The sequence below is a fragment of the Phyllosticta capitalensis genome, assembly GCF_038381095.1.
Source record: "Phyllosticta capitalensis strain CBS 128856 chromosome Unknown BKA78scaffold_7, whole genome shotgun sequence".
Classification (NCBI taxonomy): Eukaryota; Fungi; Ascomycota; class Dothideomycetes; order Botryosphaeriales; family Phyllostictaceae; genus Phyllosticta; species Phyllosticta capitalensis.
The window spans coordinates 965,310-991,524 of NW_027117445.1; the positions used below are offsets into that span (position 1 = coordinate 965,310).

The following is a 26,215-nucleotide window of genomic DNA, read 5'->3' on the forward strand; positions in this document are numbered from 1 at the left end:
TCGTCGTCATCCATCTCCATCCCGCATCAACCGCCTCCCAACCGCCTCGTCTTCCCATCTTATCTTCCGTGTCAACTCCGTCACCGCAGAGTCTCTTCCACATCACCGTCGCAATGGCCACCGATCTCTGGTACGTCGCCGTCATCTTGCGCTGCGCTTCTGGACAGCTTGAGCTTCCCTCTTCGCAGGGACCAGCTCTACTGCTTGTCATCTGTCGCGCCTTGATATCCCTTGATTTGATTCAATGAGACGTCCATGCTAACTTGTCTGCCTTGTAGCCCCGTTTACGCCGTAAGTCCCGCCCTGGTGTTGCGATCCATCACACCGCCCAAGCGATCGAACGGCCACAAGCGCTCCCTGCGTCTCTGCGCGCCTGCCGCCCAATCTGTCACACATCAATATCAACACCAGAACCAAATGCTGACTTTGTCGACATAGCCCTTCTTCGGTGCGATGGGCTGCACGTCCGCCATCGTCTTCACCTGCTTCGGCGCCGCCTACGGTACCGCCAAGGCCGGTGTTGGTATCTCTGCCATGGGTGTTCTCAGGCCCGACCTGATCGTCAAGAGTATGGCCTCCCCAAGGACCAAAATGGTCCCAAAAACAACCGCCCTCCATCGCCAGACGGAGAGGCTTCGGATAAGGCCACCAGCTAACTAAACCCCAGACATTATCCCCGTCATCATGGCTGGTATCATCGGTATCTACGGTCTCGTCGTTTCCGTCCTGATCTCCAACGGCCTGTCGCAGAGGTCCGCGTTGTTTACCAACTTCATCCAGCTTGGTGCTGGTTTGTCCGTCGGTCTGGCCGGTCTGGCCGCCGGGTTTGCCATCGGCATCGTTGGTGACGCTGGTGTCCGTGGAACTGCTCAACAGCCCCGTCTCTTCGTCGGCATGATTCTCATTCTCATTTTCGCCGAAGTCTTGGGTAAGGATGGGTACAAGCAACGGTGAAAGAGTTTGACTGACATTGTCCAGGTCTTTACGGTCTCATTGTCGCGCTGCTCATGAACTCCCGCGCCGACCAGGGTGTCGTTTGCTCCTACGACTCGTAAACGTTTTGAGGGCATGAACATATCCGGCAGCCTGGCCAAGTTTTCTGCACGGATGAAGCGCAGCGCGGTGAACGGACAAGGACTTGACACGGTGCGCCAGCATTTGACTGGCGCAAATGAACGAAATTGGAACGAAAAATGCTTAAGGCAATGAGTCGGCCCTGGGCACCAGCGGAGCTCAGTAGCGAGCGTATTAACGGGCTCCGCCTTGTATGTCGATATATTCCACTTTTTTGGGTGCTGTAGGATTGCAAAGTAGATAACGGGCGCAAAACATGTTTTTTCCGGGGCGGCTAGTTAACTTGGCTTTCCTCGGAATGGGAGTATTCGTGAGAACCTTCCTCATCCCTGTCTAGTGTGGAGGCTGCATTGAATGACATCTTGGGTAGGTCTCGTACTTAGCAGCTCCTCTAATTCTCCTTGGCCTACAGCTCCCCCGCTCTACGCAAAGTGTTTCCATCGTTTCAATAATCAAAACACGCGCCTTTAATGCCATCCGGCGAGCAATGGAACAGAAACGAGGTGATGTTTTGGGTCATGACATCATCTATCGCCAATGATTAGTCTGCTGGAAGCTCAACCTCCTGTTGCCAAGAGCTTACTGAGAGTATTGCTATCGCATCGGTGTGGATCACCGCCCGGATTCCCAGCGTTTGCATCAATGTACTACGAAATCCCAAGCCCCCGCAAGACGCCATGCCAATAAAGCTCGACGCTGTAATACCCATACTAAGTAATCATCGGCTCCACATTGCTACAAAAGACCCACCTTCTCGCCTCTTTTTCTTTTCTCTTCATTTCATCAAGCTCTCAGTGTACCAGTTGCTCGATAAACAGTCTTCCCAAGAGCCACACTGGAGCTGCCAAACACCATGTCAACACCATCCCCCGCCCCAAAGATCCTCCTCACAGGCGCCACGGGCTACGTTGGTGGCACCGTGCTCCACCGCCTCCTGAACCACCCCTCCTTCACCTCGTCTCCTGCCGCCTCCAACCCCATCACGCTCCCCGTCCGTCGCGGCGCCGGAGGCGACGACCGCATTGCCAAACTGACGGCGGCCTACGGCGACGCCCGAGTCAAGCCCGTCGCCATCACCTCGCTGGACGACGTCGACGCAATGCAGGCCCTCGCCGCCCAGCACGACATCGTCGTCAACGCGGGCACCGGCTTCCACCCGCCCTCCGCCGAGGCGCTGATGCGCGGGCTGGCGGCGCGCAAAGCATCGTCTGCCTCCAACGGGCCTGTCTGGATGATGCACACGTCGGGCTGCTCCAACATCAGCGACAAGCCGCTAACTGGCGTCGCGCGGCCAGACGTCGAGTACGACGACGCCGACTCGGCGGGCGTCTTTGCGTTTGAGCAGGCCGCGAACGAGACGGAGTGGTACGCGCAGCGCGCCGCGGAGCTGGGCGTGCTGCGCCTGGGCGAGGAGCTGGGCGTGCCCGCCATCAGCGTCCAGGCGCCGTGCATCTTTGGCACGGGCGAGGGCCTGTTCCAGCAGGCCGGGCTGATGATTCCCGTCATGATGGCGCACGTGCTGCAGAAGGGGTACGGCTTCTCCGTTGGAGATGGCACGGGGGACATTGATTATGTCCACGTTGCCGATTTGGCGGATCTGTATGTTTTGTGTTTGATGGATGTGCTTGAAAATGGAGGGAAGAAGTTGAAGACGGGGAGGGCATCGTTTTTCCGACAAACGGCAGGACCCTGACGCGGGATATTGCGGTGCGTTGTTTGGACGTGGCGTTTGAGAAGGGCCATTTGCCGATAGAGGGGGGCCCGCAAGAGAAGGAGATTCGTGTTTTGAGTCTGGAGGACTCGGTGGCCATGACGGCGGGGAATGCGTATATTGCGGAGACGGGACTGGCGGGGCATCGCAAGACGAAGGGCACGGTGGCTAGGGAGCGCTTGGGGTGGAATCCCGTGTATGGCAAAGAGGCGTGGGAGAAGGACTTTGAGACGGAGCTTCAAGCTGCGGTGGAGGGAAAGAGACCCTCGACCTTCCAGGCTTGCATTGCCGCTGATGAAAAGAAGTAGAGTTTTGCTCTGCTATGAGTTAGCTGGTCTTGATTCCCAAAATTAATCGGGTCATCTCCCCTGTTCTTTTTCAGATAAAGTCTGAAGCAGGCTCAAAGACGTTGAAAACATTTACAGAAGTGGCAAGGGCCAAAAGTCTGCGTAGCAGTTTTCTCAAACCGAAAGGCCAGAGGTCACGAAAACTTGTCCTTTTTGTATGTTTGGGTTTGCCCTATTGCACCCCGTCAATTGTGTCGATGCCTTCGGAATTGAAGACCCTGTAGTTAGCATGACTTCTTAACATCACTTGGCAAGATGGTTGCAAGCACTATAATCGGAAATTGATTTCGATTCGTCAGCTACGGGCGGCAGGCTGTTGCGCCGTGCAACAAGGAAGCTCGAAGACGACACCAAGAGGCTTAGATGCGTTCACCCCACCCAACTGCATTCACACACTTACTCCGGTGCTCCTACTCCTGCTCCATGACAAAGACGTTGGGCGGGTTGTAGGCGTAGGTCTCTCCGACGAACAAGCCAAGCAAGAAGGCGAACGCTCCAACGAAGAAGGGCACAATTGACAGAATGACCCACAGTCCGAGCTGAAGCTTTCCGATGTTACTCAGCTTGTGGTGGTCGTGAAGAGGCTTGACCTGCTCCCAGAGCGTGCCGTACTCGTGCCACTCGATGCCCTCTGTCTCGCGGGCCCACTGCAAAAACTTGTCGCCCAGGAATTGGGCGTGGTAGCTCTCGATAAGGATGCAGTGAGGGGCCTGATGAGGACTGGTGGATGGCGTGCAGACCTTGATGCCAATGAAGTCGCCGGTGGTGAGAGTCACCCTTTCGATGATAGCAGGAAATTCCTTCGACACTTCCTCGAAGCTGGCGAATTCGGGATGAAGGTCCACGGTCGCTCGCTTCGAATGCTCCACGTCGCGCTTCGAAAGTCCTGGAGCAGAACAATCCTGGTCACCGGTTTTGCACCAGTAGTACATGCTGAGAACGTACTTGTCTTTGGTCGGATCGCCGCCGCATGGTTCATCGACGTCTCCTTCGCAAGGCATGGAATCGCAATGTCCTTCGACGCCGGCTCGCGGCAGACGGTCGTTCGAAGGCGCTGTGTGAGAGCAGAAGCACTCGTTTCCATTTTCGAGACCAGCCCATGGCATGCCAATACTGCTGCAGCGAGTGGTACACGTCAACTGAGAGACACCGCTGTCAACCCACGCATCGGTCCACGTTCGATTGGAGACATAGTCGGCTCCGCAACCCAGAAGCTCCCAGTGTCCTTCCTGGGACTCGGCCGGATCTGATGATGGACGGGCCGTCACACTTGAAGCGCTAGATGTGGATATCACGAGCGTTGATGCAGTGGGCTTGTTCGAGGTGTATCTTGTTGCCAAGGAGGTTGTCTGGAAGCCTGGGGTGGCGATTTGGGAAGGGATGGATGGCGGCGACGAAGGTGTAGGCGTTGGGGAAGCGGGCGCTGTGATGGCTTCAGGTGCATGCTGAGTGCCAGCACAGCTGACAAAGTCTGACGAGCGAACAACCTGCTTCAGCACCCGAGAGCAGGTGTTATTGGCAGAGTTGCTCTGATCATTACAGTTGAGGATGGCTCGCTGAAGGAGGCCTGTGTCCCAGCCATTCATCTTCACACCGTTAGCATGAGGTTGTCCGGTAGAAGGCAGTGCACACTTACGAAGACTCCTTGAAAGCCGTAGCCAGTTGGGTCATTGTCGTACCCAATGAGACCCTTCTGAGCAAAGACCAGGTTGGAACGACCATCTACGCCGAGCTTTCCCTTGAATGACTTGAGGTCATAGAGAATCTCGTACCACATTGAAACGAGACGCTTGGGGTGTGAGGACGCGCAGGCTCCGTTGACTGGATAAGCAACGTGAGAGCCATCCGTAGAGCTGATTGTCTTGCCATCCCAGCATGAAGGAAATCCAATCTTGGCGCTAAGTCCATCGGGACAAAACTCTTGAGGTAGAGTGGCTGTAGTGGACCTGACGCCGTTGGGAGCCTTCTTGTCATGACACTCGAAGCGAATGGCACCATCGGGGACGTCACTTGCAGGATGGCGCTTTGAGATGTGGCCGGCGGACATCTGGAATCCTTCAGGGAAAGGCAGAGCTGTGGTGTTCGACTTGTGGACGGCGGGGCAGCTTTGGCTGCGTGGATTTAGTGAGTGGGTTTTGAGAGGGATTTTGGCCAGACTTACTCGTAGTGCACGGTGATGCTGTTGTCAGGTACGAACATGTAGTTGTTGCCGTCGAAGAAGAAGAGCTGAGAGGTCCAGTACAAGGACATGTCGCCAGTGGTCGAGCAGGAAGAGCATGTCGAGCGACGCAACTCATCGTAGGTGACAGTCTCGTTGACGGCATTGGAACCCGCGAAGAGGTTGAAAGCGTTGGCCAGCTCACCGGGATGATGAACAGGGTCAATGCGGTCGCGCAAGACTGCCTGGCAGTTGACAGCCCAGCGAGCAGTAGCGGTGGAGGTGAAAAACGCCACCAAGACGGCGATGATGCCGCTGAGACAATCCAGATGCATGATTGAGAACGAAAGCGTAGACAAAATGAGCGTAAGAGAACGGCGGTAATGAAACTAGGGAACGAGAGGGCCGTAGGTGTCGAAAAAGAGAGGACGGAAAAGTAGGTGGATGGGTGGAAGACGAGCGTTGGCGCAGACGAGGCTCAGGTTCCCATCAACACCTCGACGCGACTTCCCTCCCCTTCCCACACTCTACCTTCACACGCCGCGCTAGCCCGCCGGAACGGAGGCATTCAACGCCGGTGCAAGAGACAATCCAAAGTACAACTGCTCCACCTGAGGAAGCGCAGCAATTTGCACATGTCGTCAATCAATCATGCCCGTTCAATGGGCGCGGCCTCTCTTTGCAATCATCTTTGCAGCCTATTCTCGACCCGAATGCACGTCGCCTGGGGACGAGATGTAACGGCACCAATCCATGCTCTTTCAGCGAGAAATGAGGAAATATCAAAAGAGCAATCAGAGTGGACTTGGCCTCGATCCGCTTGCAACTCTGTCGTCAAGGGTCTACGCAATCAGCGCTTCCGGCGTTAAGGTCCTTTCTATGTCGTCTGGGAGCATTCTGTCGGTTTGAAGATGGATCAAGATGGATATCATCTGGTTCTTGAGGCAACAAGCAGGCGACGCGTAATGCATCAAGGACTACAAACAGAGCTATGTCAAAGAACTTGATCAAACCACTTGGGGCGAGGCAAAGCATCGAGGAGACTATTCCCGTATGAGTGTTGCTTTCATCTCGTCGAGCTGACAGCTAACACGAAGACATCATGATGATCTCACATCATGACGAAGGATGGTGTTTTGTAGCGGACGGACAGCAGTTAAACGGACAGCTTGAGGTTGTTGGCACGAAACGAGACGTGATTGGCCAGACCGGATAATTTCGGGCCGTGCCCGATGGCTTCCCGGCTGCCCGACGACAACAGCAAGCTGAATCCCTGTCAACACTTCTTCTTTTCCATCAGTTTTGGCATGTCCACTGTGTCCTGGCATCGTAATGCCGCTGAGGTATTCGCTTGATTTTTGAATTCTCTCCATCACAATGACTGGCGGCCTTTGTCGAATGTGGAGACCCGTCCTAGCGAGTGTTTCGAATCTGCGAACTCGCAAACCACCAAGAAATCAAGCTCCTGGTTGAATCATTTCTCTTCGCCCTTCTCCAACCTCTTGAAACTCGACTTGAATTCAAGCCGTCGCGCTTTCCAGTCCATTTCAAGAATTGAGGCTCTGTTCCAGGACACGTGGGAGAGCACTGCCCCTAAGCTTGGAGCTGTTCCCGCTGCCATGCCAAGAACGGAATACGTCGGTGCCGGGAGCGTCTAGCAGTGGTCGGCTCCGAGTTACTGTGGGGTGCCGAATTTTGCGGGGTTCAAAGAGCTCGCCGATAGACATTCCCGCCTTCTAGATCTTCCTGCAGAAAAACAATCCGACCAGTTTTTGATTGGCAGACCCTTTGCGTCAAGTTCCAACAGCGGTTTCGGCCCAGTGCTCCTGACGATCCCTGTACACAATCGTTGCCTGCATCGACGCCGCTGGTACCCGGGCAGAGGTATCGACAGTCTTTTGATCAGTTATCAGGCCGTTGCCGTCCCCCTTGTCGGTATATAAAGTAGACCCGGCTCCCAGATACTTCAACAACCTTCGATCCGCTGTTGGTTGCCCATTGTCAGTTCTTCGAACACCTTCACAATCATGGCTGCTCAGCGTGAAAACACAAAGATTGAGTCGCGACTCTTCATCAATGGCAAGGTACCAAACCATCTAGATTGGGCGGTTATGGATTGTTCTTAACAAAGTGGCAGTTCGTTGAGTCTTCAGACAAGAAGACCTTTCGACTTCTTTCTCCATCTACCCGTGAGGTGGTCGCGGAAGGTATGAGAAGATGATCTGCGAATGACCACGCAGCTAATCCCGCGGCGCAGTATCTGAAGCAAGCACTCAGGATGTCAATACAGCTGTGGCAGCAGCTAAGGCGGCTCAACCGAGCTGGGCTGCCCTCTCACCACCAGAACGAGGAGCCTACTTGCGAAAGTTTGCAACCCTCATGCGTGAGCACATGCAAGATCTAGCATACCTGGAAGCCATCAGCATGGGTCGACCAGTCAGAGATTACATCGACGGCTTCGTTGGAGCCAGACTCTGGGAATGGTTTTCTGAGGCTGGTTGGGCCATTCACGGATCAACAAGTCTCAACAGTCCTGGCATGGTGGGCATGACTCTGTTGCAACCTTACGGCGTTGCTGCGGGAATCATCCCATGGAATGCTCCAGTAATTTTCTTCTCGTCCAAGGCCGCACCTGCGCTTGCGTGTGGAAATGCTGTAATTATCAAGAGCAGTGAGAAGGCACCCCTGACCGTAAGCAACTTGTTCTCGAAAATTCTTCCCCATTTCCGCTAATGTAAATGTAGTCTGCTTTCCTCGCTACGCTGGCTGAAAAGGCCGGTTTCCCGCCTGGTATCTTCAACATCATTCATGGTCACGGCACTACCTCAGGCGCGGCTTTGGCTTCGCACATGGACATTCGGACGCTTTCATTCACTGGATCCACTGCGACTGGCCGCTCAATTTCGATTGCTGCGGCCAAATCCAACCTCAAGAACTTGCACCTCGAGCTTGGTGGCAAATCCCCAGCTGTTGTGTTCGACGACGCGGATCTTGAATCCGCTGCTTCAGACACTCAATTTGGCATTGGGTGGAACGCTGGCCAGATCTGCATGGCAAACTCCCGAATCTACGTCCAAGACACGGTTGCCGACAAGTTCATCAACATCTTCAAGGAAAAATGGGGCAACGTCAAAATTGGCAACCCTCTCGACAATGAGGTCGGTCTCGGCCCGGTTGCCGACTCACTGCAATTCGAGAAGGTCAACAAGTACATTGAGCTGGGAAAGTCCTCGGGTGCCAAGGTGATCCTTGGCGACAAGCCCGTGCAGCGTAGCCAGCTGAACGACGGTTACTACATTCCAGCCACGATATTTGGAGAAATTCCAGAGGACTCAAAAACCATGAAAGAGGAAGTCTTTGGTCCCGTTGTCTGCATCAACATTTTCAAGACAGAGGAAGAGGTGATTCAAAAAGCAAATGACACAGAGTACGGCCTCTATGCGGCCATCTTCACAACAAACCACAGCAGAGCCCTCCGTGTTGCAAAGGCCATTCAAGCTGGAACAGTTGGCATCAATTGCTCAGCTCCCACGAACTTGCCAGACCTGCCTTTTGGCGGCTACAAGTCATCCGGCATTGGCAGAGAGGGTATGATACACAGCATGAGGAACTACCTGGAAGAGAAGTCGATCATGACAAAGCTTTGAATGGTTAGAGAAGAGTCTGTCAAGATTCTCAGTCTGCACTGTATGACACGGTCTTTGTACATCCATCTCCTAGTTTGGCAAATGTACTGAACACCTGTACCTAGAAAGCTTTGTATTTTGGCGATCGATTGGATCGCTCTCAGAGATTCTCTCTCGTCACCAGTGCCGGTTGTAAGCCACGAAAATCATCTATCGCGCCACCGTCCTCCGCAGGGTTGGATGGTCCGAACAGTGCACTATCCGAAATCTTCAGCCTCACCTTTCGCGTGGTAATGGCATGATTCGCATTCCCCGCCCCTTCGATAAAACCAGCTACGATTGGCCGGAAAGAAGATAGAGTGTACGGGCAGATCCTCCTTGGCGTCTCCCCACGCGAATCCTCTAACCCAGGGGTTGCGACGCGAAACCGAAAGCAAACAACGTTAAAACCAAGTTTGGATAGAACGCAAAACGTCGCACGTGGAAGGCCAGATTGGCGCAGATCTCCAAAAACCTCGCTTCTCAAGCGCCACGACAACTCCGTCGTGAGGGGGTTCTCTTTGCACATCTTGCTGTACATGAGCCATCTGTCCGAATCAATTAGAGGTTTGCGCTTGGAGCTGCCTGAAGACAAGAACGAGGCGCAAACTATTCACGTGGTTTCAACGAGGCAGAAGCGGAAATAGTTGGAGGACCCAGTTATTTCCCTGCAAAGACGCAGATCGGAACCCTTTCCGGTGGCGCCAATTGGCTACCGGAACGGGAAACCCTAAACTAACACGCATGGCAACCGACCACTGAACAATTCTGGTTTCCAATTGCTGTGGGCCTGCTTACCACGTAGTCGCCTACCTCGCGTCTTATCCCAAGCGTCAACTCCACCTCGCACAAGACGCACAGAAGTGGGGTTCGGTTATCAGTTGTCAGCGAGTCTTAAAGGAAGTGTTTCTCAGCCTTTCCACGAAAATTTGGTGTTTCATTGTCCTCTCGTCATGGCTGCTCAACCTCTTCTTGCTTGTGGAGCCGCATCTTTGGCTGGAGCTGCCTCTTGGGCGGGATACTTTCACAAGGGAGAGCATCATCTCTATCCATTGAGATATGTTCAAGGTCTCATTGCATCATTTCTACTTGGCACGTTCCTCGTGGCCAGGATCGACCAAACCAGCTTCAGCCATGCGGCGTCAATAATGACTGCCATCACCGCAAGTTACCTAGCCGGAGTATACGCATGTCTCATCACCTGGCGACTGTTTCTCTCTCCATTGAACAAGTTTCCAGGACCATTCATGGCGCGACTTTCCTCCTTCTGGATGACGTTTCATGTCGGCAACTCGGAAGCATACAAGCTTGTTACCAAACTCCACCAACAACACGGCGACTTTGTAAGGGTTGGCTCCAATGACCTGTCCATTCTTGATCCAGACGCCGTCCCCGTGATTTATGGCTTCGGAACCAAGTGCTTCAAGTCGCCATGGTACGACAACGACTACCCGCTTTCTTCCATGCACTCTACTCGCAACCGCCAGTACCATGACACGCGTCGCCGAGTCTGGAGCATTTCATTCAGTGACAAGGCCCTACGCGGATATGAGCCGCGAGTCCAAAAATATGCGTCAATCCTGGTGCGACAGCTTCAATCCTTTTCGGGACAGCCGGTGGACGCTACTGAGTGGTTTAACTATTTTGCCTACGATGTGATGGGAGAATTGGCATTCGGAAAGTCCTTTGGAACTCTTGAACGGGGACAGGAGCACTATGCTATTGAATTGTTGGGCGAAGGCTTGCAGGCCATGGCATACATGAGTGTGTATCCCGTTGCCTTGGGTGCAAAGGCTCGCTTTGCTGACTGAAGCAGTGCCAACTTGGTTCTTCAGGTGTTTGACGAATACTCCGTTGGCGAAGCCTTACTGGCGCTTCATTAATTACTGCAGCGACCAGTCAGAGGAGCGTATGAAGAACAAGCCCGATGTGCCGGACATTATGAGCCCCTTGCTCGACCAATTCTCCGACAAAAAGAACCTCTCAGCTGAGGAAAAGGGCCGTCTCCACGGCGACGCGCGGCTGATCATTGTAGCGGGAAGGTCAGTGACTTTGAATACTCCTCACCATTGTTCCAGCAAACTCACATTGGCTCTAGTGACACCACATCTGCCACTCTAATCCATGCCTTCTACCACCTCGCGCTCGAACCTCAGCACATCGACAAACTGCGCGAAGAGATCAACCCCAAGATCCAGCCCGATGGCTCCATCAACCATCGCGACATCCAGGACCTGCCTCACCTCAACGGCGTCATCAACGAGGCGCTCCGATTGCACCCACCAGTTCCGACTGCGCTACAGCGCACCACGCCGCCCGAAGGCATTGAGATTAACGGCACGTACATCCCCGGCAACATGAACGTGTGGGTCCCTCAGTGGGCGCTCGCACGTAGCGAGAAGGCGTACGCCGAGCCGCATCGCTTTCTGCCTGAGCGCTGGTACGAGAAGAAGGAGATGGTCAAGAAGGAGAAGGCGTTCTTTCCCTTTTCGACTGGTATGTTACTCCTCAGTCTCCTGTCGCACGCGAACGACACTTGCAACAATGCCTAACGCGGTTAACAGGAGTCTTCGGGTGCATTGGCAAGCCTCTTGCGTTGATGGAGCTTCGCCTCGTCATTGCAAAGCTTCTCGTGGCCTTTGACATTGCCTTCGCACCAGGCGAGACTGGTGATGATTTGTTGAACAAGACGCGCGATCACTTTACGATTGAATGTGGTGGGCTGAAGTTGGTGTTCAAAGAGAGAAATGCCGTCTAATTGCAAATACTTCCTGTCTGTAAATGTGTGGATCGATTTGCTGGGGGAAGTAGGCGCATCGCAACTCGCTGCTCGCAAGAATCGGATGTTTTTCAAAAGAGCTTGTCTGAATGTAGTGGCGCTTTGTAAAAATGAGGAGATTCTTCAAGCTCTGTAAAATCCACATCTGCTACTTGTGTGTCAGTTGTTTACCTGATAACATTACACCGTCTTCTCATCAGAAGACTTCAAGTCTGTCTGCGGTCAAAAATATTGCTTATAGTGTATTCCTCTGCCTGGTTTGCTATTTCTCAGGACAGCTGCAAGGTCTGGTCTCCTGTGTGGCACTTGGCCTGTCTCCTAATACCCACGCGCTCGTAGCTGAGGAAACTAGGCAAGCTTCACCTGCTATGGCCTTCGCGACCCCTGAATCCTGCACCGCACCGCAACACGATAACCACAATCGAATCCCTCAGAGCTCAACTCACCCCAGCGCAACGACATCCGTCACGCAAAAATAAGCTTTTGAAAATGACCTGCATCGACCCCCTCTACCCCTGCCTTTCCCCGCAAAAGCCAACCGACCCCACATCCACCTCCACATCTCCATCTGGCGCACGACGCCCATCTCGCCTCCCGCACGCTCGGCACTTGCGCCAACACCAACATTGCCGAAAGCTCGCCATGACAAAACCCCAGATCCCTGGCTGCGATTGCTCGTCGCCGACGTCGCCCAGCAAAACCCACACGTCCACTGCCGGACGGACGGACAATTCCAGAGCTATTCGGACCGGACCTTTGATCGTCGCAGAGTCACCGAGTGGAAACGATTGACGAGTGACGGCATTGTGGTCATGGCGCTCCCGGACGTTGCGCTCGTAGCCGAGGAGCTAGGGCTGCTGCTGCGGCAGCACCCGTTCGCGACGCTGGCGGGCCTGGCGCTCGCGCTGCTGGTTGCGGATTACGCGCGGATGCTGTGGTTGCGCGCGAAAATGGTAGAGTAGACAGCTTGCTTTTTTCCTCTTTCTCGTCTCTTGGCGCGCAAGAAAAGGGGACAAGGCGAAGAGGAGGAGACATCGCGATGTCAATGCGACAGTGGTTGCTCAGATGAACACAAACACTTACACCATGCGCTAGCCCCCGGGCCCGCTGCCATGGCCCATCATTGGCAACACGTTTTCGCTGCCGGAGAACAAACCGTGGATCTTCTTCGAGAAATTGGCAAAAGAGTACAAAGCGCCAATGGTGACGTTCTGGATCGGAAGGTAGGCAGACAGATGCGAAATTGCACGACGCAGAGCCAACCATGAGAGAGCGCCGAAGCAATTCACCAGCAAGCTAACCACCACGTGCACAGAAACCCAACCATCTGGATCTGCAACGCACAAGCAGCATCCGACCTGCTGGACAAGCGCGCCGGGACCTACTCGTCACGCCCACGCATGATCGTCTTCGCTGAACTGGGGCCCGGCCAAAACAACCTGGTCAACCAATACACGTTCACGGCGGCGCAGCGCGAGCGGTGGCGTGTCCACCGCAAGCTGATGCACGCGGGCGTCGGCGTCCAGCAAGTGCGCAAGTACCGCGCGTTCCAGGACAACGAGAACCGCGTCGTGGCGCTCTCGCTGTTGACCGAGCCGCACAAGTTTGCCGAGCACTTTGAGCGCTATGCCACGAGTGTCGTCTCGATTGTGGCATTTGGGAGACGCGTTGCGAAAGATGATGACCCGATTATTACAGAGGTCATCGCGTCGATGCAGTTGGCGGCGATCTTGAACGTGCCGGGTGTGTAGTCGTGTTGCGTAACTCAAGTGTCCGGATTGCTGATGCGGGATTAGCCAAAAGCTTTCCTATGCTCATGGAGACGTTTCCAAGTAAGTCTATTTGATACTTCTTACCACAAGACAGCCTGACAGACGACAACAGTCCTCGCCAAATTCCCCCCTGAAATCGCCCCCTGGAAGCGCGGGCTCGGCGCGCGGCGCAAAGGCGGCAATCACATCTTCTTCCACAGCCTGGCCAAAGAGGCGCTCGAGACGCCCGGCCACGACGAGTGCTACGCCAAACAGCTCTTCGCCGCCGCGCCCAAATACAACCTGTCGCCCGAGGAGATCTCGTCCCTCGCGGGCAACCTGTTCGGCGCCGGCTCCGACACGTCGTCGTCGACCCTCATCACCTTCGTGCTCGCGTGCTGCGCATTCCCAGACGTGCTCCCCGCCGCCCGGGAGGAGCTGGACCGCGTGGTCGGCGCGGCGCGCAGCCCCTCGCTCGACGACCAGGCCGACCTGCCGTACATCAACGCCTTCGTCAAGGAGGTGTTTCGCTGGCGCAGCGTCGCCATCATCGGCGGCCAGCCGCACGCCCCCGTCGCCGACGACGAGTACAACGGCTGGCTCATCCCCAAAGGCACCTGGGTGCAGGGCAACGTGTGGGCCATCCACCGCGACCCCGACTACTTCCCGGACCCCGATCGCTTCAACCCCGAGCGATTCTTGAATGGCGGGCTGAAGGAGGCGAAGCCCTTCCCTGCCGAGCGCGGATACATGACTTTTGGCTGGGGCCGCCGCGTCTGCTCGGGTCAGGCGTTGGCGGAGCAAGGCACCTTTTTGAGTATTGCGCGTCTGTTGTGGGGTTTCAAGATTGAGAAGGCGAGGGATGCAGACGGTCGCGAGATACCGGTTGATATCTTTGCCTACACGTAGGTCAAGTGTTTTGCGTTGCGTGAGCTGCACTACTGACATGGTTTACAGGGACGGCCTCAATATGAGACCGCAGCCTTTCAAGTGCAGCATTACACCCCGGAGTGACGAGATTCGCCAGACAATCGAGAGGGAAGGGAAGCAGGCTTTGGAAGACTTGGCTGAGTATGAGGGGTCAACGAGCTACACCCTCTCGCTATTTTCTTCAAAGAAATAGGCACTGCAACTCGTCTCTGAGGGCTTGATAGTCGATGCCTATGGATCCTGGAACTTTTTAGCCTAAGACAACCTCAATGGCGGAGGAGTAGTACTTGCTAACGCACATCATGGCAATGAACACCAGCTACGTCTTTCGGGACAGTTGGTGAGTGAAAGTATGGTATTGGTATCAAAGCTGGACGAATCTTCCGTCCTTTATGATGTTGAGCCCACCCCATAGCCTTCCAAAACGCCACCGATCTGCCATGATAGAAATGACTGCAATGCGAATCAATAATAAAAAGTGAGCGCCATCCTGGCATGCTCCAAGTGCCAACGCCGTCCTGATGCCTGGACAGTAGGCCCCCGTGATAACGCCATACGTACCATATCCAGCGATAGTCGTATCCACACTAGTTCAAAGAAAGCTTCGGACGCCAATCCACCCTCTAATGCAAATGGTCTTCCTCTCTGTGATCTTCGTCATCGTCGCTATCGCTCACCTCCTCCCAGCCTGCAAGCCTCCTCAAGAGTTTGTTTTCCGCCTTGAGTTCCTTGATTTTTCGTTCGTGTGGCAGGCTCGCCTCGGAGCTTTCTTTTAGAGCAGCACGAGCGAATGTTGCTGCGCGCCCTAGACCTGCCTGCCACTCCTGGTGCTCCAACCTGAGTTCCAAGTTCTGCTGTCTTTCCTTCTCCAGCAGGTTGTTGTAGTGAGTGTGTAATGCGAGTATGGCTTGCTCGTGACGAAAGGTAAACGGTCGCAATTTTTCGAGGATAGCAGTGACGGAGCCTTCGTAGTCTTGTACGAGGCTTTGCAAGGCGCCATTCTGGCCTTCGAGGGACGATATTTTGGTTTGAGCGGACTGAAGTTGCGTGCGGAGGGAGTTGATCTCTGCGAGCTGCGCCCGATTGTTGGCAGCTGTAAGATCGCCGTTCACTTGGGCGACAGTGGGCGAGGATCCATCTTGGGCTACTCGAGCCTGCATGGTCCAACATAGTCAGCACCTGGTTCAAACGGTTCTCCAGGTTCAGGGCTTGCCTGTATTTGCTGTACGTTGTTCATGATGTTGGCCGTCTGGCTCCTATTCTCGGCAAGCACGTCGGACAACTGTTGCACCACCTGCCACAAGTGGTTCACATCCGTTTGATGGCCTCCACTTAGGAGACCATTGACGAGATTGGGCATGCCGCCAGAGCCATTGGGTTGGTGGCCAGGACCCGGCGAAGGAGATTGGCGGGGAAGTGAGTTGGCCATGATGCTGTTGTTCGAAGAGTCTATGTACTGTGGGGACTGGTTCATAATCCGTCTTCGAGGAGATCGAGCATTGACGAAGTCCACGTTCGCCGCGACCGTTGACTCTCGTTGTCTTCGGGGTGGAAGAGGGTCGTGGTGATTGAAATTGGGAAGCCACTGAGAATGTTCAAAGAGGAACTCGGATGACGATGTCGTTTCAACCAGAGATGTCCAGCCGGGAGGAAGTACCGACTTGGTAAGAGGTCTTTGCTCGCGCCTTCTTCGCGCTCCGGAGGAAGTGGGTGGCGCTCGAGATGGACGACGGAGTCGCGAACGACGTGGACTGGCGTCGCGGGCAGGATGGTCCAAGCTTTGGTCCGCTAGCTCTGATTGCTCCTGAGTCTGTGCGTTCGGGGCGGCCTCTGAAGGCGGTGTACCAATTCTGCCGCCCTCCCTAGACGACGCCGTTCCCGATGGTTCCACGCCCTTCACAACGCTACCTTCTCTAGTTGCCCCAACGGCTCCAGAATCGCGCTTCATTTGGGTCTGGCCTGTCTCTGCTGGGGAGACTTGTCGTAAATCGTCATCTGCTTGAGACTGGGTTTGCTCCACCTGAGAAATGTCCTCAATGTGTTGGGAAGACGGACTGGACTGTTGCCCAACAGAGATGTCCTCAACGTACTGCACATCAGGCGACACGGGACGTGGGAAGTCCTGCAAAGAACCTCTTGGGGAGACTAACTCGGCAGTCTTGCTGACATTTCCTATGCGGAAGGCCGTCTGTGCCGAACGGACAGAAGCTGCATCGTCCTGGATCCAGCGATATGCCGTCTGCGCTGAGCGTATCGAGGCTGCATCATCGGATATTCCGGCTTGCGGGGTTTGACCACCGCCTGAGGATGGAGGCCGAGGATCCTCTGCTGAATCCGTAGGCTTTGGAATTTGCTCGACTTTATCGCTTCGCTCCCTTCGCGCACCTCTAGGGTCGGTCGATGCGGAGGCACCTTCAGGTTGACCGGGCTCCTTGAAAGGATCGGGGCGAGCAAAGACAGGAGGAGTCTCTAAGTTCTTGTTGGAGGGCTTGACAGGAGTCATTCTGATTCGCAGAATTGGGCCGGATTGATCAGGGACACTGCTTCTCGGCGAGACAGTGTTGCCTTCGGACTGCGTTCTTTCACGCTTTTTGCTCTTAAACATGCGGCCAGCAGCCCGTTCAAGAACACCCCTACGGGATTCTTGTTCTTTATTCTTCTGATTCTTTGCCTCGGGCACTCCTTTGCCGGTTTTGACTGTCGTTGCGAGTTTCTGCTCACAAAATTTCGCCCATTCGTCCCACTCTGTTTTGACCACCTGGGTCATGAGTGAATCTTTCATCCGCGAAATCTGCTGCGTTCGCATCCAATTGGCCACCTTGGGACTCGGATCGGGATCATCAATGTCTCTCTGAGCAACAGCTGTCTTTGATTGCGACCGGCCACCGGATCCAGAGGCCTCAGCGATAGACTTGGCCTGTTTGATCGTCGCTGGCGTCTTGCTGTTAGCCGTCAATTCCACTACGGCTCTCATCGTATCAAGCGTCAGCTCAGGGGATTCGCTATTGTTTTCCTGTATGGGCTTCGCTTTTGGCGGAGTCTCCTGAAAGGTCCTGAGCTTTGCCTTCAACATGGCCTTGCTCATCTTTTGGAAATCTTTGCGCGTCCATGGATCTCTCATTTGTCGCATCAAGTGTTCAATGGCACCTTGTGGGACACGTCCAATTTCCTTGGCAGTCTGCTCAATGTGGGCCCGCAAACGATCTAGCTGTTGTTCCGAAGGGACCTCAGTTGACCAGATGCCCCACGTCCTACGTTGGTTCTTCTCATCTTTCGGCACATTTGCTTCCTTCTCCTGTATTTTGGAAGTGTTGATCCTACCAACGACTGGTGAAGCGCCAGTATTGCTCTGGTGCGATTTGTCTTTACTCCTAGCGATAAGATCTTTGACAAGAGTGTTGCCTGGAATCGACTGCCGGTCAACTGCTGGGTTAGAGGTCATTCTTGCGGGCCCAGGAATTGTTGCATCTGTGGCAAGTGCTTCTGCCCATCCAATAGTTGATAACGTGATCCTCGTTGCGTGGCCAGGATTATCTCTTGCTGCTGGCGTCTGGAGCTGTATCTTGCGAAGGCCACGACGTCTGGCTTCCTCCTCTGGAGTGGTATATAGCTCTTCCGGATCATCATCGTTCTTAAGCGGCTGTCCAAGGAGACCCCAGTAGTCTTTTATCCAGCTGGAGGAGCACACTGCCGTCCTGTAGCTTTCACGCAACATTCGCTCCTGCCGACGCTGTTCTGCTTGCTCGAGCGTCATTTCAGGCCTCCTGGCGTCATCTTTGTACTCTTCAGGTCGCCCAAGGCCCAGGTGATGCCTTTGATTCGACGACGCGGGGTCAGGGTCCTGTATCCCAGGCCTCTCATCTCCGAAGGGCGAGCCAGGGTCACTAGCCTCTGGCGTTGGGAAGGGCTCCCAGCTGTCTTCACTAGAGACGTCTTCATCCGGCTTCTTTTGGGGCCCAGGAAGGTGACCGCGGGGAAAAGAGGGCAGTTTGGCGTTGCCTGGATCCGAGTCCGAACTCGACGTCGACTTGTCGGTGTAGTCATCCTCTGGATTGGCAGATGTGAGGTGCTTGATTGACTCCAACCACCTTCGGTTTGCCTCGTCCTTTTCCTTCGTACCTTTGGCCGTTTGCTTCATCCGTTCACGTCGAGCCCCGAAGTGGCGGGCCTTCAGCTCCTCATCGCTGCCCTCAACTTCGAGCGCGCGGAGTGTTGCAGACTCAGGATTGGAGCTACTGTCTCGCAACATCCGAAGCATCGAGTCGCACGCGGACTCGCGCTCGGCGCGCTCCTCTTCGGTCTCAGGACGGTCTCTGTCGTCGTTCTCAACATCAGACACATCAGACGATCCTTCGAGATAGTTGAAAATCTTTTCGTCCCGGGTTACCCTCGAGTCATCCTCCTCTTCCGGAACGTCGCTCTCCGTGTCCGATGAGGCAATCATGTCGACAATTTCAGATCGTCTGATTGCCGTCCAAAGTTGGTAATCCATCTCGCTCTTTCCGTCATTCGACTCCAGCTCCTCTGCGTTGTCAGCTCCACACCCAGACCCATGCTGGCCTGGGCTCTCATTGGATTCAACATTGCCGCCAGATGTACTTCCAGGGCGATCGTGTTCGGTACTCGGTGGACGAGGTTGCGGGGGATTCGCGCTCTTGTCCCCCTTTTTCTTCATGAAGAGAGATCCATATCTGTAGTTGGCCGGAATGGTCGCACTGTGACCCCAATGATAACTTCCAAGGGCAACCGGAGGATCTGACTGTGCGTGCGACATGGCCTCGGGCGCCTTGGATGAATTCTGCTCTGGCATCTTGTCGCCCGGAACTTTTCTAGGACTCTTCGTAGGATTCATGTGTTTGGGCTTCCTCCTCTCGGGTTCTCCCTTCTCGAGCTCCTTCTCTTTGATTGTTGCAAGAGGTGCGAACTCCTTACGCTTCAAGAGGCTTTTCTTTGGACTGCCAACGGAAGAGGGTGAAGACGGGGCACTTGGCGAACGGACTTCCTCAGGCGGCTCGTTGTATCGAAATTGGACGTGTTCGTTGGATCCCCAGAATGAAACCCAGCGACGAACTTGAGTAGGCTGCCTGACACCAGCAAAATTCAGGGGAATAATCGGCGGTCCACGTCGCAGTCTGCGCTGTCGCAAGCGGGGAGTGCCACAGACTTGTTCTGATAAGCTGATTCTGCGCCCTCGTTCAATGGCAAGGTATTGGTGCAATTCGCCGTCGTGATGAGTGGTCTCGTCCTCTGGTTCTGCGTCCCAATCCCAAGTCGCCAATGGAAGCGAGTTGCAGCGTCTTAGAGGCAGGGTTGGGCTTGGAGGACCGACGCAAGCAGAAGTTGAAGAAGGAAGGGGCGGGGCGGGTTGTTTGACAGCAGATTCTGGTAGGGACTGTGACTGCGGGCCAAAAGTGTTGACAAGATTGGTCGTGGTATCCTCGGCGTCGAAATCACCATCGAGGGGCGCCTCCGTCATATCATTGTCTGAATGGGGATCCTCCGTTTGTCTAGCAGTGTCCCCAGAGAACCGTTGGGGCACGCTATCTGAAGGGCCAGCCAACGGTGCGTCTGGTTCGGCGGTACCGGTTCCGGACGGTGAACCGCTACCATCCCTTGACTGACTTGAGTTGACGCCGTCGTCCTGGCGGGGACCTCCCGACGAATCTTGTCCCATGAAAGAGAAAACTTGGAAATGACTCTGATAGTTCTCTCGACTCTTGAGAGGACTCTTGCTCAGCAAGTACTCAAGAAATTCTTCATGAGATGCCTCAGCTAAGAAATTCCCACAAACTTTGTGACTGCTGCTGTGATGAACTTCGTCATGGAGCCACGCAGGAGATGATAGCCTTGAAAAGGTATCAGGCGATGCAGGCGACGCAGGCGATGCGAAGAGCAAGCAACCACTAGGCGAGTTCGAGTCATGGTCTGTCAAGTTGCTTGAGCGCCGTCCACAGAGGCGATCGCCGTCTTGCTTCGCGGTTGGGGACATTTCCGGACTAGCATCGCAGTCTGATTGGCACAGGCTATTGGGTTTCATCGCAGATGTCGAGACTGGAAAGTCTGTCAACTGCGTCTTTTCTCCGCTCGAGCACTTGGTACAGCATCCCTTTTTTGAGCCCAACGATTCTCGGAGCACCGTCCATCGTGGATCGATCGATTCTGGGGGAATGTCGAACGCATCTTGCGGAATCATGGCTACCAAAATAGTGTAGTTGGTATCGATGGGCCTTGGAGGAGGAGCAGGACTGGAATCATGAGGCCTTGAATCCTGACTCGGGTCTCTTGTGTAGTTCCTCGGCCTTGGACCGGCAGTCCTCCTGTGCATTCCCTGATTGTCCGTACTATCGCTGTGGACAGGTCGTGGAATCATACATTGTGGCAGGCTCTGCCTTGTTCTTTGTGGAGCAGAAATTGAGATAGTGCTGGGATTACTTCGAACATCGCTGTGGCTGTGATCGCTGACTGGACACTGTGGCAGATGCATCTTTGGCTGCTGTGGCTCATTTTGACCAAGACCGGAACCAACTTTGGGCTTTCCACGAAAGAATCGCGTGAACTTGGATGGACGTCGTTGTAGAGTCTCTGTCTTATCCTTTTTGGGGATGTCTTTTGGTCTCTCGGGAGCGTCCTTGGGTTTCTTGGAAGGACGTAGAGTCTCTGTCTCATCATTTTTGGGAGTGTCTTTCGGTCTCTCGGGAGTATCTTCAGGCTTTCCACGGAAGAATCGCGTGAACTTGGATGGACGTCGTTGTAGAGTCTTTGTCGTATCATCCTTGGGAGTGTCTTTGGGTCTCTCGGCAGTTCCCTTGGGTTTCTTCGAAGGACGTTGTACAGTCTCTGTCCTTTCATTTTTGGGAGTGTCTTTCGGTCTCTCGGGAGCTTCTTCGGGTCTCTTCGAAAGGCGTCGCCTGGCCTTGGATGGATTTTGTCGTGGCTCTGTCTGATCCTTTTTGGGGGTGTTTTGTGGCTTCCGAGGACTGAGGGGCCTGACCTTGGATGGTTTCAACAAGTGTACTCCGACCGCTGGCGAGACAATCCTTCCCACGTCATGTGCAGTGATGACCCTAGGAGCGGGATATACTGCTTCATTCCAATACCGTCGAGAGTTGACCCTAGGATTGGCATTGTATTGATCCCAATACTGTTGTCGAGCGATGAACTCGGAATTGGCATCATATTCATCCCAATACAGTCGTCGAGCGTTGGCCCTAGGATTGGCATCATATTCATCCCAATAGCGTTGTCGAGAGTTGACCCTAGGATTGGCATCATATTCATCCCAATACGGTTGTCGAGCATCGACCCTAGAATTGGCATCATATTCATCCCAGTAACGTTCTCGAGCGCTGAACCTAGGATTGGCATCATATTCATCCCAAGGACGATGTCGAGCGTCAACACGTTCAGGAAGATAGATAACTTCACGCTCTCGTTCTTCACGTATTTGGCGTCCTTGGCTGACGTTGCGAGGAGCATTAGGCCTTTGCTCCCGATTTCGACTGGCGGCAAGAGGAGCTGAACCGTGATGATCTCGCGCCTGTTCTCGATTGACGGAACGAGTATCGGAAGTATCATGAAATGATTCAAGCGAAGGTCGTTCATCCCCGCTTCTATCTGAATCTGCATCTACATCAGTATCTGAGTATCGACTGGAGTCATTGGCTATCGCAAAGGGTTCGTGGGGCTTACTATCGCGATATCGAGAGTGTGGGTTGAGGCAGCTCAAGATCCTGCTTGCGAATTCTCGCCCGCTCCGGCGTCCGGTCCTTCTTGGTGAAGGAGGAGACTTGTTCACTCTTCCTGACATTCCGCCTCTAAGGCGGCCCTTGACGCGGAGCTTGACACGCTCGATCCATCGCCGCGTGCGAGAGGGTCTTCTTGGAGTTGTGTTGCTACGATGACTTGGATTTCGTTTCGGAGTGGCCGTTGGTGGTTTGGCCGGTGCATTTCTTACAGGAGTGGTCGCTCCATCATGTTGTCCAGAAAGAGAATGTGGTCCTTGGTGCGGTTGCGAAGGCCATTGCGAGGAAGGTTGGTCATTGTACTGTCCAAACGAGCCAAAACTTCCCCGTGATGGTCGCAGTGGCGATGATGCCATGTCGTCGCGTTGTTCATTCGGGCCAAATCCTCCCTGCGATGGTTGCCGCGCCCATGGCGAAAAGGGTGACGGAGGCTCCTCCGAGTACTGTCTCGATCGAGGTTGCGCTCCTTGGGCAAAAGTCGACGGAAACGTTGGAGATGGAGGATGCATTCTCAAGGGGTTCTCGTCTCTCGACGGCAACGAAGCGCGTGACCATCGCCTCTGGCCTTGCCTTTGCTCTTCCCGTTCAGCGTCTGTGTAGGGGAGGACTTCAATTTTGTCAGGATCCTCCTCCCCCAACTCATGTCTAGTGTCATGCCTCGACTGCCTCGGAGGGGGGAATATACGTGAAGAGGTCCTCTCGGGGACAGACGGTGAGTTTGAAGTTGAAGTCGCACCGTGAGATTCTCCAGGGCCATCTTCGACAAACGGCGAAAAATTTGAGCTCTCAGAACGGACTGCGCGTTGAAACATCTGCTCTGCGGCGGAAGGATATTCCCGGGGAGCTGCAAGCGCAGGGTCTAACGGCACATCCCTTTCACCTGGCCCATTAGATGGACCTGCCTGTTCAGTGTACTAAACCGGATTGTGGTGAGAATGGGCAGATTGCGGAGGCTCAGTCAAAGGCCAATGTTCAGCTGAATTTTCGGCTGAATTTCCAGCTGACAACTCGTTCCACGATCGGATCGCACTCTCTGAACTCTCGGACAGACTGCTGTGTGGAGGAGGGAGATCTGCTGAACCCTGTTCACTAGGAGCGTCTGGGTATTGATTCTCCTGTGCTGGATTGATCTCGTGAGAAGCAGAGTACGAAGACCGTGGGTAAACAGATTCCTGTCCCTCAGAACCGCTACTATCTTCAAAGACCGACGGCTGTGGCTGTGGCTCCGCATCCTGCGGGTGATCTGTAGGTCCATCTCCAGGTCCCGGTCCGTCAAATGAATCGCTCTCTTCGTTTTCAGAACCCGATTGAGCGGACAGACGTAGAGGCGAAGGCGTAAGCAAACGAGGATCCACGTCTACTCGGTTCCCTTGTGCACTTCTCCACCCTTCGGACGCAGATGATGGGGTGTGCTGTTGTGGAGCGTTGTACTCAGGGACAGAGTTGTACGGACGGTCTGAATTCCATGGCCCAAACGTAGCAGCCAGTTCAGTAGTATTTGGAGCGTGCTGAGGTTGACTCCCTGTGGTTGGTTCTCCGACACCTGTCCGCAGAGGAAATATGTGTGGAGGCCACGGTACCTGAAACCCTCTTGATCCCACTTGACCTGGAGGTTGCTCAAAATCAACCCCATCCTCAGAAAACACCCCCGAGCTAATCGATGAGCTGCTCTGTGAGCCGTTCTGTGCACGTGCGTGGGATTCTTGCTGCAAGAGCCGTCGCGCCATATAAAGCGCGAGCTGCGTGGCGAGCTGTGCGACAGTAACCTGCGAAATATCCACAGTTACGCGGGAAAAATCAACTTGTCGATGAACCTCTCGGAGAATCAGTCGGGAAATATAAGGGATATTAGTCTCCGAGAACTCAATCCCCTCGAAGTCAATAGATTCCATATTAACTAAAACCGGTGGAAGTGCACTGTCTGGCAGAGGGTTCTCTGGGTAATCCAACGATGGAAGAGCACTTCCCGGAGGAGCAGGTCGAGGATTACTCAGTGTGGTATTATCTACCGGCGGAAGAAGAGGTCGCGCAGGCCCCGTTGCATATCCAGCGAGTGCGTTGTGGATTTCGTCATGAATGACTGGAGTATTTCCCACTACATTTTGTGAACGCAACGATCGGTAAGACGGCACCACTGAGTTTCCCAAGGAGTTTCTCAAGCAGTGTCTTACGCAATCAACGGCAAAACATTCAACGCAAAAACGCGGCTGCTGTTGGACAGTTGCAGGAGTATGCGAGCTTGTGGTGTCTTGCGCAGGAACAGGAGCCGGGTTCCGGGGCTCCCGCGCAGGTGCAGCCGATCTTCTTCTTGCAGGAGCGCTTTGATTTTGGGTTCTTCGTAGGTGCTCCCGAAGCCAATCTCCGCTTGCATACCGAGGCACATTCGGAGTGATGTATAATGGCACAGACGGGTGCTGTCCAGGAACTCTATTGTTTGCTGGAACTCTGGCAGCTTGTCCCCTGGATGACCCTTGGCTCGGAACGGTCTGCAAGAAATTCCCAGCCGGCGGAATAAAGGCGTTCACAGGCATGACTCCATATGTGCTATAGGGCTGCCTTGGGGCTGCAAGTGCGACTGGAAAGCCCCGACCATTGTACCGAACCACAGCTGAGCCTGTAGGCGTCTGCCTCGAGCTTCCGATTCCGTGCCGGTTGTGAGAGCCGGAGGGACCAGCCCTTTGAGATGATGATCGCCGACGTCGACCGTCAGATCCAGGTGGACGATGGATGAGGTCAGATGGACGAGGTCTTTGAGAAGACGGTTGCTGATACCTCCGGCTGGGTCCTGGCTCGGACGGGCGACGAGCACGTTGCGAGTGACCAACGTTTTGAGCAGTCCGCCTCGAGCTCCCAGCTCCATGAGGATTATGATCAGAGCCAGGCGGACGAGCCCTGTGGGAATGGCTTCGCCTGCGCCTCTGCCCAGGTGATTCTCGGCGGGTTCTTTCTGGAGGACCCGTGCTTTGTGCAGGCGGATGACGGGCGTGACCTGTATTACTCCTTGTTCTTCGATTGGGGAGCTCATAGCCAGGTGGATATTCAAATCCATTTGGTCGAGCTTCAAGGAAACGATTGGTTGTCGGGAGAGAATGATTCCGGATCCAGTCTTCCGTGTCCTGCGAAGAGTTCGGTACTACCTGGTGCCTATCCTGCGGTAGCTCTGGAACATCGGATGCTCCTTCTAAATAGTCCTCTCGCGGAGCATTTGCGCCAGAGCGTCCTAGATTGCGGACGCCGTTGCCTTCGTTGGTTTCCTCGGCAGAGGTCCTCTCTGGTTCCTAAGCAGGGACGGAATTGTTTCTTCGGGAAAATCTAGGAGCCGGTGGCATTGGATAGACCAAGTCCGGGTGGTTTCTCGCAGGCGTACGGAAGTTGGGATCAAAAGCAGGGAACGGCTCAGCACTCGGATTTGGGGTCGACGCTGCTGGCTCTCGGCGCAACCCGAGCCGACTGGCCATGCGCGTGAATAGTGAGTACGCTTGGATAGTCTGACGGACGTCTATGTTCGAAAGTGGATCTTTAGGCGTCTTTGGGACATCCAAAGTTTTTCCAGTTGGCGGAGAGCAGGCTGTCTCATCTGACCAACATTCTGAAGGGCACGAGCTGGCTTCCGGACTAGGTTCTGAGCTCGTCAACGGACTGCCAAAATGGACTGGCCTCAAGAATGGATCCATCCATGGATCGTCTGCCCTGTCGACGGGAAAGTAATGGGAGAGGTGCAAACGTCTGCCATGAGCGTCTCTCTGCCCTATCTCGTCGAGTCCGAGGAGTAGTCGTCCACAGCGAGGATGAAAGAAAGTGGTGTAATTGCGGCAAGGCTCATTGCTCGTGAGCTCGTGCAGATTTCCCCCTAGCATCGGCAACGAGTCATCAGGCTCACCAAACGGGTGGTTTGGGTAAGCTGGAGGAAGAGTAGGCGTGCCCTCGGGGGGATTTTCGAAATCGTAGGGAACTTCTCCGCCGATACCTGCTGGATATACTGCAAGTGATTCTGGGTGGGAGGGGTTCGTCAAGGCCAGAAGCTGGGATATCTCGTTCTGGGCTGCCAAAGGGGCCTT

General features: G+C 54.4%; 9 protein-coding genes across 9 annotated transcripts; 6 read left to right on the forward strand and 3 right to left on the reverse strand.

Moving 5' to 3' along the window:
* Window positions 1–113: 113 nt before the first annotated feature.
* Window positions 114–1,055, forward strand: BKA78DRAFT_354288 (V-ATPase proteolipid subunit C-like domain-containing protein; the record flags this gene model as incomplete). The annotated part of the gene is made up of 5 exons (XM_066891707.1): window positions 114–130; window positions 279–291; window positions 439–568; window positions 668–928; window positions 979–1,055. 5 exons carry the CDS (start codon window positions 114–116, stop codon window positions 1,053–1,055), a joined length of 498 nt encoding a protein of 165 aa, XP_066742613.1.
* An 872-nt stretch (window positions 1,056–1,927) lies between these two features.
* On the forward strand, window positions 1,928–3,093 carry BKA78DRAFT_297107 (NAD dependent epimerase/dehydratase; the record flags this gene model as incomplete). The annotated part of the gene is made up of 2 exons (XM_066886717.1): window positions 1,928–2,673; window positions 2,712–3,093. The coding sequence occupies 2 exons, from the start codon at window positions 1,928–1,930 to the stop codon at window positions 3,091–3,093; spliced, it is 1,128 nt and encodes a 375-aa protein (XP_066742614.1).
* A 61-nt stretch (window positions 3,094–3,154) lies between these two features.
* Window positions 3,155–5,625, reverse strand: BKA78DRAFT_372626 (uncharacterized protein; the record flags this gene model as incomplete). The annotated part of the gene is made up of 3 exons (XM_066892746.1): window positions 3,155–4,718; window positions 4,769–5,243; window positions 5,294–5,625. The coding sequence occupies 3 exons, from the start codon at window positions 5,623–5,625 to the stop codon at window positions 3,543–3,545; spliced, it is 1,983 nt and encodes a 660-aa protein (XP_066742615.1). The 3' UTR covers window positions 3,155–3,542.
* Window positions 5,626–7,317: 1,692 nt separating this feature from the next.
* On the forward strand, window positions 7,318–8,937 carry BKA78DRAFT_297109 (aldehyde dehydrogenase domain-containing protein; the record flags this gene model as incomplete). Its single annotated transcript, XM_066886718.1, has 4 exons — window positions 7,318–7,374; window positions 7,428–7,497; window positions 7,548–7,981; window positions 8,035–8,937. 4 exons carry the CDS (start codon window positions 7,318–7,320, stop codon window positions 8,935–8,937), a joined length of 1,464 nt encoding a protein of 487 aa, XP_066742616.1.
* A 971-nt stretch (window positions 8,938–9,908) lies between these two features.
* On the forward strand, window positions 9,909–11,713 carry BKA78DRAFT_253110 (putative P450 monooxygenase; the record flags this gene model as incomplete). Its single annotated transcript, XM_066884790.1, has 4 exons — window positions 9,909–10,719; window positions 10,772–10,997; window positions 11,054–11,451; window positions 11,520–11,713. The coding sequence occupies 4 exons, from the start codon at window positions 9,909–9,911 to the stop codon at window positions 11,711–11,713; spliced, it is 1,629 nt and encodes a 542-aa protein (XP_066742617.1).
* Window positions 11,714–12,546: 833 nt separating this feature from the next.
* Window positions 12,547–14,711, forward strand: BKA78DRAFT_372628 (cytochrome P450; the record flags this gene model as incomplete). Its single annotated transcript, XM_066892747.1, has 6 exons — window positions 12,547–12,687; window positions 12,830–12,957; window positions 13,050–13,477; window positions 13,531–13,566; window positions 13,619–14,390; window positions 14,443–14,711. 6 exons carry the CDS (start codon window positions 12,547–12,549, stop codon window positions 14,606–14,608), a joined length of 1,671 nt encoding a protein of 556 aa, XP_066742618.1. The 3' UTR covers window positions 14,609–14,711.
* Window positions 14,704–15,850, reverse strand: BKA78DRAFT_269555 (uncharacterized protein). The gene is made up of 2 exons (XM_066885503.1): window positions 15,595–15,850; window positions 14,704–15,553 (listed from the first exon to the last, which is right to left on the reverse strand). The coding sequence occupies exons 1-2, from the start codon at window positions 15,842–15,844 to the stop codon at window positions 15,039–15,041; spliced, it is 765 nt and encodes a 254-aa protein (XP_066742619.1). The 5' UTR covers window positions 15,845–15,850; the 3' UTR covers window positions 14,704–15,038.
* Window positions 15,851–20,790: 4,940 nt separating this feature from the next.
* BKA78DRAFT_318680 (uncharacterized protein) lies at window positions 20,791–21,534 on the forward strand. Its single transcript, XM_066888800.1, has one exon. The coding sequence runs from the start codon at window positions 21,018–21,020 to the stop codon at window positions 21,357–21,359; it is 342 nt and encodes a 113-aa protein (XP_066742620.1). The 5' UTR covers window positions 20,791–21,017; the 3' UTR covers window positions 21,360–21,534.
* Window positions 21,535–24,489: 2,955 nt separating this feature from the next.
* BKA78DRAFT_318682 (uncharacterized protein) lies at window positions 24,490–25,311 on the reverse strand. The gene has a single exon (XM_066888801.1). The coding sequence runs from the start codon at window positions 25,204–25,206 to the stop codon at window positions 24,679–24,681; it is 528 nt and encodes a 175-aa protein (XP_066742621.1). The 5' UTR covers window positions 25,207–25,311; the 3' UTR covers window positions 24,490–24,678.
* Window positions 25,312–26,215: the final 904 nt, after the last annotated feature.

Coding starts and splice junctions, on each gene's coding strand:
- BKA78DRAFT_318680 (XM_066888800.1), top strand. CDS start 21,018: ATGTCTTTTGGTCTCTCGGGAGCGTCCTTGGGTTTCTTGGAAGGACGT.
- BKA78DRAFT_269555 (XM_066885503.1), bottom strand. CDS start 15,844: ATGGCCAACTCACTTCCCCGCCAATCTCCTTCGCCGGGTCCTGGCCAC. Junction 15,554..15,594: donor TGGAGAACCGTTTGAACCAG/GTGCTGACTATG, acceptor GAGTAGCCCAAG/ATGGATCCTCGCCCACTGTC.
- BKA78DRAFT_318682 (XM_066888801.1), bottom strand. CDS start 25,206: ATGGATTTGAATATCCACCTGGCTATGAGCTCCCCAATCGAAGAACAA.